Consider the following 11,448-nt stretch of genomic DNA (forward strand, 5'->3'; position numbering starts at 1 on the left):
CTTAGGGGCAAGAAGATCTGGAGACCTACATGGACAAAAAGCCATGCAATGCAAGCAGTTGCACTGAGAAGGGTGGGGAGTGAAATTGCCCTCCTTTGCCTCTTCTATCAGCAGAATATCTAGTGCCATATGAAGTGTTTCTGGAGGATTAGATAGGAGGGGTGATTTCACTAATTTTGCTCTCCTCAGTGCAGTGGCCCATCTCACATGACTTGTCATTCCGGCTTATCTCCAACCCTTGGTATGACATTTTTGAGGCTCACTGGCAGCTGTTGGAGGTTGGAAGAAAATATGTGTCTCACCAGCACCTTCCATTGTGCTGCATGGGATCAAGCCCACAGTGTCTTAGGAAGTGACTTGTTGTTTTCCCAAGGTATGTGGCAAACAGCATCCAAACTGCTATTACAGGCCACTTTTCTATCCCAGACGATGCCTTGACTAGAATTATGTCATTCTGTTCAAGCACATTAAAGAGAGAATTTTATTCAGGAGGTGTAAGGCACACAGTCCTGCCCAAGATTGCTGCTTGATATGGCAGGGTGAGCTGCTCATTAGTAACTGCATGGACTAGTGATTGAGTGTGAAGTCTAGGACTTGGAAGATCCGAGTTCAAATATCACTGAGCCACAAAGCTTGGTGAGTGACCTTGGGCAAGTCAGTCTCAGCTTAACCCTTCTGACCAAGGAAAGGGAAGAACAGTGCATGACTTCCGTGTTGAAAAGGTAAGATAAAAAATTTGATAGAACATTAGCAACAAGATCTGCTTGCAGTTAACTGGCAAACGCATGAGTAAGAGCCCTAGTCTGCCATATGAAATGCAGGCTAGGACATCTATCCGTGAGGGAGGACGTCTCCAACCTGTTCCTTAAGCTGAAGCTACTTTAAGCAGATTTACTGCAGAACTGTAGCCATCATCAAATCCATTCTTAGGAGAGAATCCCAGTCTTCTTTTTGCTTACATGTACTCCTAGCCTAGGCTGCTTTTGGTGTGTGAATTCATGGACTGCACATGTGCAAAATAACAGAGGAATGGCAGCTGGAGGCACAGTTGTTTTTCACAGTTTAAGGTGGCAGTGGCAATGAAGGAGGCATCATTTATATAGTGTGCATATTCTTCCCACATACTTTTCCAGGCTTATAGTGGTTTACAAATTGTTTGACCTCAGGTAACAATGAGACAAAAGTAGATCAAGAAAAGGAAGGGGAAAATGGACAAGGCTGCCTTTCATCTATCTAGAAAAGTGAGACATAGCCCTAATTTCTAGTTAGAGTTAGTACTATGGTGTTCTAAACCCCTAGCATACTACATATAATGGTAGCAGCCCTGTTTGTTTAGATCAAATGGTATATAAAAACAGGAAGATGGGGTCAAATTTTGAGATTCAAAGGGGCCAATATTTGTACTTACCTCTTGTAACCTATCCCAAAGTTGCTTTTCTCCATCTGTTCTCCGATACAAACCCACCTGGGAGAGATATGTCATCAGAACAGAGGCTATGTGATCACATGGTGACAAACTGTGGACAGGGGGAGGAAGTTTTGTACAGCTACCTGTATGCCCCTTTTGGTCAAAAAATCTTGAGCCCTAATACACACATTCTCTTTCTCTCTCTCTCATTCATACACACAATTTATATGTGATTTGGGTACACCTGAGTTGAACTGAAAGTATCTGCCTCCGCCATGTGTGGTTTGAGTCTCAAATAGCTGATTGTGTAATTCACCAAGGCAAAAGACTTCTTTGGTTTCTCCATTTTCAGCAACTACTTCAAATTGTGAAACAAAAAACAAATCAGAATGTAGTGGATACTACTCTCAAGTTTACACTGAGCGCACTTTGGAATCTCACTGATGAGTCTCCAACCACATGTCGGCACTTTATTGAAAACCAAGGGCTGGAACTCTTCATGAAAGTCTTGGAGGTAAGAACAGAGGATTATCTGTCAGCATTTGTTCAGCTATCATGCTGTGTATGAGTTCCAGTGTCCACATGTAGATTCTAAATGTGACAAATCTGATGCAGGGAGGCATGCATGGACAGTGTAAAAGGAGGGGCTGTACTCACACAGTAGACACACTTTGCCTTTACAGCAAAATGGTGTTGTGGTGGGGAGAAACTGAGCTCCTTGGAAGTAAATGGTAGGCTTCCCCTGAACCTAATCCCCCTCTCCACATACATGCATACCCCTCCCCCAGTTTTGTTTTTTGCTAGGGTGTGGGACTCAGGGACCTCAACCACTCTGACATACAAAACATCACAAGAAGGGAAGAAGAGTTTAGGCTTACTTTACCTTCTCTGATGCTACCACTACTGCTACTTGAGAGGAAAGCTCTTCTAGAACAGTGGCTCCCAACCTTTTTGGCACCAGGGACCAGTTTCGTGGAAGACAATTTCTCCATGGACCAATGCAAGGCGATGGTGCTGGGGGTTTTGCCCCCCCCCCCCAGGCTGCCCCCCCAACCGCTCATCCCTGCCCCCACGGGGGTCTTTAAATGAGGGGTAGCCGAAGGTTGCTGCCATGCTGTCCCTTCTGCCCACCTGGGACCTGGGCAGATGAAAGAGGTGGTGCTTTGGAGCAAGGTCACACTGCCTCTTTCATCCACGCAGGTCCCAGGCAGGCAAAAGGGGCGGTGGAGCTGTTCTGCCTCTCTCCGAGGCTGTGGAGTGAGGCTGCGCTGCCTCTTTTGTCTGCCCGGGTCCCAGGCGGGTGAAAGGTGCAGCACCTCTGCCTTGCCCTATGGCTCAGTTGCTAACAGGCCACGAACCGGTACCAGTTCTAGAAGAACTGTTTTAGAAGAATCATTTTTCTATTGCAGTGGCCTGGTGTCTTGGGTTGGTGCTAATAAATGGTATTATGTACATCATGTTCTGATTTTCTGGGAGGAAAGAGCCTTTGAGGTAAAGCACTTATTCCCAAGCAGCATCCTCAACAATGGAGAATGGAATCAACTTCCAGAGATGGTGCGAGCCCTGCGGGACTTGAACCAATTCCGCAGGGCTTGCAAAACATTTCTTTTTCAGCTTGCTTTTAAGACAGAACCTGGCTAAACTGATTGCAGCCATCTAGCCATCTTATATATGATTACGATATATAGTATTTTATAGCACCTATTTTATCTATTTTTAACTAATTTATTTATGTAATTGATTGTATCTAAAATTGTTGTTTATATTGTTTTATTGAATCATGGAATTCCATGTCTGTGAGCCGCCCTGAGCCCGCCTTTGGCGGGGGAGGGCGGATATAAAAATAAAGTTATTATTATTATTATTATTATTAAGGTGACCCTCCCTACCAATAGTAATTCTTACCCTTTCCCCTGCAAAAATCCCCATTCGCTCTCTTTCCTCCCCAGCCTTTATCCACATAGCTAAAATGATTGTGTGGGGCAGAGGAATGGGCCTAGATGAAGTTTGCTGTTTGCTTTGCTTCTCAATCCTTCCTTAGCTAATCCACCACCAAACTAAAATCTAAATTAGTAAACTACCAATTTTCTGCAGACAATTTTCAGTTTTCGCTCTTGGAATATAAAATATTTATTAAATTTCTTATTGTCACATATTTTTGTTTTACTTACAGTCTTTTCCAACAGAATCTTCTATCCAACAGAAAGTTCTTGGCCTTCTGGTAAGATGAACACAATAACACACTATTTTCTCTGGGAATGCCAACATTGCTTCTTTGCCCTATAGAGGTAAATGGGAGCCTAGTGATTCCTAATAAGATTTTATTTCAGCATTATCTTTCACTGGGTTAGATTCCTCTCATCTTCTCTTTAATACTGCATGAGACAAATTACTTAAGAGTGCATTTTGGGTGCTCTCCGGCAAACACAGGCTGCTCATTTGGCATATGGCAACGGTATTGGGATACAAGAAGTGTCCTGCTGGAGAGGACAAGAAACAATCTAGTCTAGCACTCTTTTCCTAACAGTGACTCTGGGAAGCCCTCAGTCTGGGCATTGTTGTGCTGGGCATTCCATTGAGAACGTAAGAGCCTGCTGGGTCATCTAGTCCGGCATACAGTTTCACACAATGCCCAAACAGTTGCCTTGGAGGGGCAAATAAACAGGACTTTAGAGGCCAAGGCCCTCCACTGTTGCTGCCTCCCAGCATAGAGGTCTCTGTAGATGGAGGCTCTCTTCAGTCACTATGGCTTGTACTCTCCTCTGTGAATCTATCTAAACCCTTTAAAGCTATTTTCAGTCTCCTTTTCTAATACTCCACAGTATTGGCTGTTTTTTTTTTTTTTAAAAAAATACCACCTTCTTCAAATGGGTATTCTGCTTAATTTACCATGACTGTTAGTGAAGACCAATCTGGAGGCTCATACACTTAACTCTGCAGAATTTGAATTCACGTATATAAGACGAAACTAATTCTTTTTTCTTTAGAAAGCTTATTTTGAAATAAAACTAGTTCGGCACTCAGCAGTGCTCCAACCTTAATATATATAGAGCAAGCATATCCGTTAAAGAGCTGTTTGTTCGTATTGAAGCCCATATATTTTGTTTTCTTGTAGAATAACATAGCAGAGGTGAAAGAGCTCCATTCAGAGCTAATGTGGAAGGACTTCATAGACCACATCAGCAAGCTTTTGCACAGTGTTGAGGTGGAGGTCAGTTACTTCGCAGCTGGGATTATTGCTCACTTGATATCACGAGGAGAACAAGCCTGGACACTGAGTCGCAACCAGAGAACCTCTCTTCTAGAACAGCTGGTACAGATATGACTGGAAACATTGTCTGGTGTTCCTCTGGAACAATATTGTTAATGTAAATAGTAATGTCTCATTTCCTTGTTTTACAGCATTCTGCTATATTGAAATGGCCTACACCAGAATGTGAAATGGTAGCATACAGGTAACTATAGCCTTGATGTAAAGCTTAAGAAAACACTGACTTCTGTTTCTGTTTAATTTGCTATGAATGATATTGCTTTTGGCTGCAGTGTACTAGAAAAAGGAACCACAATGTGAAGTAACCAAAACAATGAATGCAGAAGGACATACTGTAATTGTGAGAACATGACAAGTCACATTACAAACTTCCTTTGTTCTTCGTACAGCAATCTTTCTTTGTCACATTACCAAAAAACCCTACATACAGATTCAAATTACAGAAACTCTTGCATATAGATACATGAGCTGAGAGGTACTCCTGTTTTCATATATTACTTCTTTAAGTACTGTTCTTTTAAAAGACAACATGCTTTCAGCTGAAAACCTTCACAGAATTCTCAGTAACTTGTAAAGCCAGGAATCTTCAGAGTTTCTGTATGGAATCAGCATCAAAGTTTTTAACAACTGGACAGTTAACATTCTCATAAAATGGAGAAAGGGTCCCTATTGGGAAGAAAGGCAAGGTATAAATGAAATAACTAATACTGACCTTGATGGACCAGTGGTCTGATACAATGTAATGGAGCTTAATTTGTGTATATGTCATGAATCACTATGGATATTGCTTATGATTTAACTAGTGATGAATTGTAGGTGTTTTCTTTCGTCTGCTGCCTTCCCATACCTTTGTATTTATTTATTTACTTCATTTATCTCCTGCTCTTCTACCAAGTGGGGATCTAGAGCTGCTCACTCTCCTCCATTTTACTTTCACAACAACTCTGTAAGGTTGTTTAGGTTGAGAGTGTATGACTAGCCCAAGGTCACCCAGAGTTGGATTTGAACCTAGATCTCTTTAATTTCTCCTTTAAAAAAACACTTAAATGCAGTTGACACCAACAAGAGTACTACATCTTTCATCAGAATCTCACCTGAACTCACTTGTTAAAGTAAGTTTATAGATCTCAGAACTCTTAAAGCTGTTCGGTGACTCCTTAGCCAGCTTTACTACTACGGTCACCTGCAAGAATGATATTAAGACAGTTGAAATTAACTTAGTGCACCACATGAGACAGGATACATTTGGAACTGTCTTTCTCTAAGGTATTTTAAAGCAACCTGAGAACTTTGCAGGTTGGAGCAGGGAAATGGGTTTTTAACGATTCCTTTAAAAATTATCTTCTAAATTGTCCACCATCAGATACTTGGGAAACCCTCTCTCCAACACTGTGCTGAAATTCTTTGGTTCCCCAAAGCTGCTTTTGGTTTTCAGAAATTCATACAAATAAAAGTACGTATGGCTTTATGTTGTGTCTGATTTCTGTGTTATTTTTGGAGTTTAGTTTCCACCCCATGTTTGAGCACAAATTGCTTGAGCTGCAAGAGAAATGCAGAGGGGGACACACAGAGACACCTGCAGCAATACAGAGTATTCTCTGTTCCTTGGCTTTCCTCTCTTTTCATCTGTGGGGGGCATCAAATACACTGAGATTCAAGTCTAATAATATCTTAAGAGACCAACCAAGAGTTTCAGAGAGTTTTGAGAGTCAAAGCTCCCTCTGTCAGATGCAGATCCAGAGATCTCTCCATTTCTTGTGTCTGATGAAGGGAGCATTGGATCTGGAAAGCTTCTACATTTGGAAACTTCTTGTTGGTCTCTAAGGTACTATTGGACTTGAATCTAACTGTTCTACTGAAGACCAACACGGCTACCCTCTGAAATACTGAATTACAGTGAGGGTGTTTCAAAGAAAAAAAGGCATTGCGGGCGTATTTTCCTTGATAGTACAGATAAGTTGACATATTTTGTAGCAAAACATAATTGTTTTCTTTGTATTGTTCTGGTTGTGCTAGCAGCAATCCTGATGCTTTGCCTTCAAAGCCAGTGTTGGAGGTTTCTAAAGAAGAGATTGGCTCATAGACAAGGCTAGAGGTGCTGAAGCTGTAAAGACAGACTCTTGAAGGTTGTAGCAGGGCTTTTTTTGAACAGGATTGCACAGGAACGCAGTTCTGGCTGGCTTGGTGTCAAGGGGTGTGGCCTGATATGCAAATGAGTTCCTGCTGGGCTTTTTCTACAAAAAAAGCCATGAAGTAGTGATATCATCATGCATTCTGGTTTGCAATAAAGAATTGCGTGTCAAATTAGAAAACAGAGAGTGTTGAGAACTCTCTGTGACCTCTTTTGACAAGTTACATAAATCCTTGGGTAGGCTTATGCTGTAGTAAAGGTGCAAAAAATATCTAAATGATTGATCCAACTTTTATTCTCCTTCATAGGTCATTCAACCCTTTTTTCCCCTTGCTTGGCTGTTTCATGACACCTGGGGTACAGCTATGGGCAGTATGGGCCATGCAGCATGTCTGCAGCAAAAACCGTACGTACTGCGACAGAAATCTGCATTTATAACAACACTTTTCAGGTGCAGTTGAGTGAGTAAATACTCCAGATAAATTATAGCAAAGTCTAACTTTTCTCCTGATTAAAAGTAGGGAGTTAAAAGTTGTGGTTGATATGCCTTTAAATCAGATAGGCCTCTGACAGATTTATTAGAGGGGAAATACAAAATGAATAACATTACAGAGAAACACAACTACTGACAGTCTGTCCTGTTTTGTAGTTTTAATTATATCCTAGTATGATCCTCCACCATGCACATACACTGTGCATAAGAGCATTACTATGCTGACAGTTTTAGTATGTTAATTTCCTGAAGATGCGGTCACTTAACAACTTGTACTATAGGTGATGAGACTTGCTCTGCCCTGCCTGAATGTGGGGGTGTTAAAGGAACAATTTCTACTCCTAAATCATGTATTTAGAGTCTTCAGATGCCAAGTGAGAGCTTTGCATATACTTCTTCTGTAGACAGGAAAATGGTATGGAGGAGGACTGGGGTCTGCTTGCTGCGATTTTGCTAAAAGTGAAAAACGACAGAATCAAATAATCTGAAAACATGCAGTCTAACAGAATTTGTCTCCCTGCTCCCTCTTCTCATTTTAGCTGCCAGGTACTGCAGCATGTTAATTGAAGAAGGTGGACTGCAACATTTATACAACATCAAGGAAAACAGCCAGACAGATCCAGATGTTCAACGAATTGCTATCTCTATTTTAGATAGTTTAGAAAAACATATTTTGCGGCATGGGCGGCCACCTCCTTGTAGAAAACAGTCAGAAAAATAGCAGAGAATAGGCATGTAACTTATCCTCTAATAATCCCTTGCAAAGTGTCTCTAATTGGAAAGACTTCTGTTCCAGTGATCACCGTTAAAGCATTTGTCAGCATGACATCAGATAACAGTGCACAGCTGGCAGATGTTGTCTTTAGTGGTCTTTAAGGGTTTTCATGAGGATCTGGGATGCATTCTTAAATTGGTTATGTTTAGAGGATCACTGCTGGCTGAGAAAGTTGGAGATTGTTCAAATTCCCATTCAAAATGAAATCTTTGAATTTGTGAATTGAGGTACAGAAAATTATTTCTGCTTGCTTCATCCATAACTGTGTTTAAATCACTTCACCAACCCAGTATTTGAATAGAACTGTTTGTGCTTGTAAAGTCAGCGCTATTTAGCTTACAGCCATGTCATATGTTCATGCATTAAAACACAACAGTTTTATGAGTAAGGTGACCAGGGATTTTTTTCTTTTAGAGATCTTTAAAAACCCATATAGAGCCTTCAGAGTCATCTCATGTTTCTCATCCTCTGTCTAAGCAGGAGCGTCTGAACTATGAATCAACACCTTATTTTTTCTGGTATTCTAAGGAAACCGTCTGCTTGTAGGAAAAAACATAGGTTGTCCTCTAGGAGCCCCAAGCATGGGGGGGAAAGAATTAATTACAGGTGAAAAATAAAACATAAATGCTATTACCCTTTTTAATGTTAAATATACGTTGAACAGAAGACTGACAAATGGTGGAACTGCCCACCAAAAACACGGGCTAAAGTGGGTAGAATTTCCTTATCCACTGGGATTGTATGAGGCCAAGGATATCTGATCACCTTATTTATGAAAGACTACTGATCGCTTTGCTGTCGTGTACATACTTGGTCAGCATTTGTGCAGTGAACTTCATGTGCAAGGCACCATGATACAAAATCTCACCCAACATCATATGTAAAGTCTGGTGTAAATCACGTTGTTGTGTGGAGTATTAAAGTTTTGTATAAAACTTCCCATAGTTTAAAAACTCTCTCTGAAGTTTCTCTGTAAATTGTTATCTGTGAATGTTTTGTGAGACAAAATGGAGATAGAACCAGGACACAGAAGCTTAGTACAAAGGAGAGCTAATGAAACAAATGGCAATTTGAGTTAAGCTTTTTTATTTCTGAAGTACTGCTCTTTAATTTGCTTCAGAAAAAAAACAACCCTAAGATATTTTTCAATATAATGTAGCCTAATCACAGAGAATGAAAAACTAATTCCTGTGCATGACATCATTTACAGCCTTATTCAGAGCTGCTTGAGATTTTCTTTTCCAAAAAGAAGCAAAGTGTGAATTCAGCAAAAAAAATTAAAGGTTCTGAAAAGTGAGACCCCTCCTGTCAGTGTGGGCAGCCTTGCTCCCTTTTTTTAAAAAAAGTTTTGGATGAATACTATTGTGTTAGTTGATGGAAGAGAACAGACAATGAACAGAAAATTATTTTGGCTGCTGGCTACCATAACAACAAATGAATAAATAAATAAATGCTGCCAATAGCAAACGAGGAAAAACCAGTTTTTATACAAATTTCCTTAACAGCAAATCACATTTGTATTGATAACACTGGACCTAATTTTTATCAAATTGCTGAGTTTAGTCTTTAGACACAAGACTAACATATTTGTGGTATAAGTCTTGACAAGCCACCATGAATTTTTTAGTCTGTATTTCTGCTGCAACAAGCATGCAAAACAATGTTATTTTTATGTAATAGATGCTCATCTGTTGAATCCTTAACAGGTGGCCTATTTCTTGAAGATGGACCAGGAAGAGTTTCTGTGTAAGATAAAAGTAAGCAATTCTGGTGTGCTTTGAAACTTAAGGGAGAGATCAAAAGCATATTAAACGGCTTGGAAGCAGAGAACAGTATATCTAGTACAGACAGGGGTGGAATTCTAGCAGGAGCTCCTTTGCATATTAGGCCACACACCCCAGATGTAGCCAATCCTTCAAGAGCTTACAGTAGCCCCTGTACTAAGAGCCCTGTAAACTCTTGGAGGATTGACTACATCAGGGGGTATGACAGGTATGGTCAAACGTGCTTAATATAACAGCTACATAGAATAAATATCAGATGGTTGAGAGCCAAAGACATGAATATCAGATGTCGGAAAGAAGGAAGGAAGGAAATAAGGAATGAAAGAAAACAGATGGGGGAGGAAGAGGTAGAAATAAAGCAATTTTAACATTAACAAGCAGCTGGCTTGGCTTGGGGAAGTGATTTAAAGAGAAAAATGCCTTCTTCAAGCTGGCCAATGGGGTGGTGGGGACTTCGAGAGCCACACAATACACGTGAAAGCCACATGTGGCTCCTGAGCCAGTTTGGCCACCCTTGATCTAGTACAAAATAAATCTGTGAACATCATTGTTAAAATTGATTTATTTGGAAAGCCGAAACTCTGGAAGTATCTTTAGAGTCTTGAACTTCCACTGTCAAGTTGGTTAGCCCCATCTTGTGTTTGTTTTTATTCTGAAGTTTGGCAGACCATAAATCCAACTATACCAGATATCTAAAAACTCATGTTACATTAACTTGCTAATGTAATAAAGCCAGGAATATTTAAGCTGTTTTTGACTGATTGCTCTAACAGGCATAATTTGAGTAAACTCCTTTCATCCAGCCCTTCTAATATGTCAAAATCATTATGAAACCTGGAGAGAACTGAACATTGTCTGTGCCCTAGGAAGGGAAAGCCAGGTGTATTGTGTGTAGGAGTGGCCAACATCCACTCTGAGTAGATTGTTTACTTTTGATTAGATCTTGTTTTCATTTGTGCTCTGCAATGCAACATTCCACACCTTGTCCTGGAAATCCAGGCCTTCTAACCTCTTTGCAATGCACCCCACTCCCTGCTTTTCTGCTGTGTATAGCTTTGAGTATAGATCTTTTCTGCCAACTTAATGTAACACTTCATGCATCTGACAAAGTGGGCACAGGTTTACAAAAGCATATGCCACAATAGATTTTTAAATCTTTAAAGTGCAGGCTCTTTGTAGGATTTAACCTGATTTAATCTTGAATGAATACTTGAATGGAGCCTTCTTGTGCTCAGATAGTCAGCCTATGCCCTTACTAAACTCATCTCAGTCAGATATACATGATTGGGCTGCATGGATTTCACCAAGATCATAAGCCAACATATAGCATCTTGCTTAAAGCACCGTCCAAAATAAAACTATTTGCTGCACACTTTTTGGTTAAGGGCAAATCTGCATGTAACAACACAGCTGCATGCATTTGTATTAGCATCATGTGTGCATTTCTGGGGAAAAAACCCTCATGTAATATGTTTGCACCTGTACCATTCCAGCAGTTCCATCCAGTCAAATAACTACCCTCTCATAAACGTGTAGTTTTGGGGGTTTTTTTCCATGTGAGCCATACAATTCCTGAATTATGTGGC

The 11,448-nt window shown here is 40.4% G+C and overlaps 1 protein-coding gene across 2 annotated transcripts in view; it reads left to right on the forward strand.

Moving 5' to 3' along the window:
* Positions 1 to 9,031, forward strand: part of ZYG11B (zyg-11 family member B, cell cycle regulator) — a 37,707-nt gene extending 28,676 nt beyond the window's left edge. The window contains exons 9-14 of one of the 2 annotated variants that reach the window (XM_060231828.1): positions 1,761 to 1,922; positions 3,582 to 3,629; positions 4,524 to 4,721; positions 4,811 to 4,863; positions 7,119 to 7,216; positions 7,843 to 9,031. In XM_060231828.1, the coding sequence (XP_060087811.1) occupies positions 1,761 to 1,922; positions 3,582 to 3,629; positions 4,524 to 4,721; positions 4,811 to 4,863; positions 7,119 to 7,216; positions 7,843 to 8,024 (741 nt within the window). In that variant the 3' untranslated portion in view covers positions 8,025 to 9,031. The remainder of the gene's footprint in view (positions 1 to 1,760; positions 1,923 to 3,581; positions 3,630 to 4,523; positions 4,722 to 4,810; positions 4,864 to 7,118; positions 7,217 to 7,842) is intronic. The other variant, XM_060231829.1, reaches the window with a different exon arrangement.
* Positions 9,032 to 11,448: the final 2,417 nt, after the last annotated feature.

This window comes from Heteronotia binoei, chromosome 2 (genome assembly GCF_032191835.1).
Source record: "Heteronotia binoei isolate CCM8104 ecotype False Entrance Well chromosome 2, APGP_CSIRO_Hbin_v1, whole genome shotgun sequence".
NCBI classification, from domain to species: Eukaryota; Metazoa; Chordata; class Lepidosauria; order Squamata; family Gekkonidae; genus Heteronotia; species Heteronotia binoei.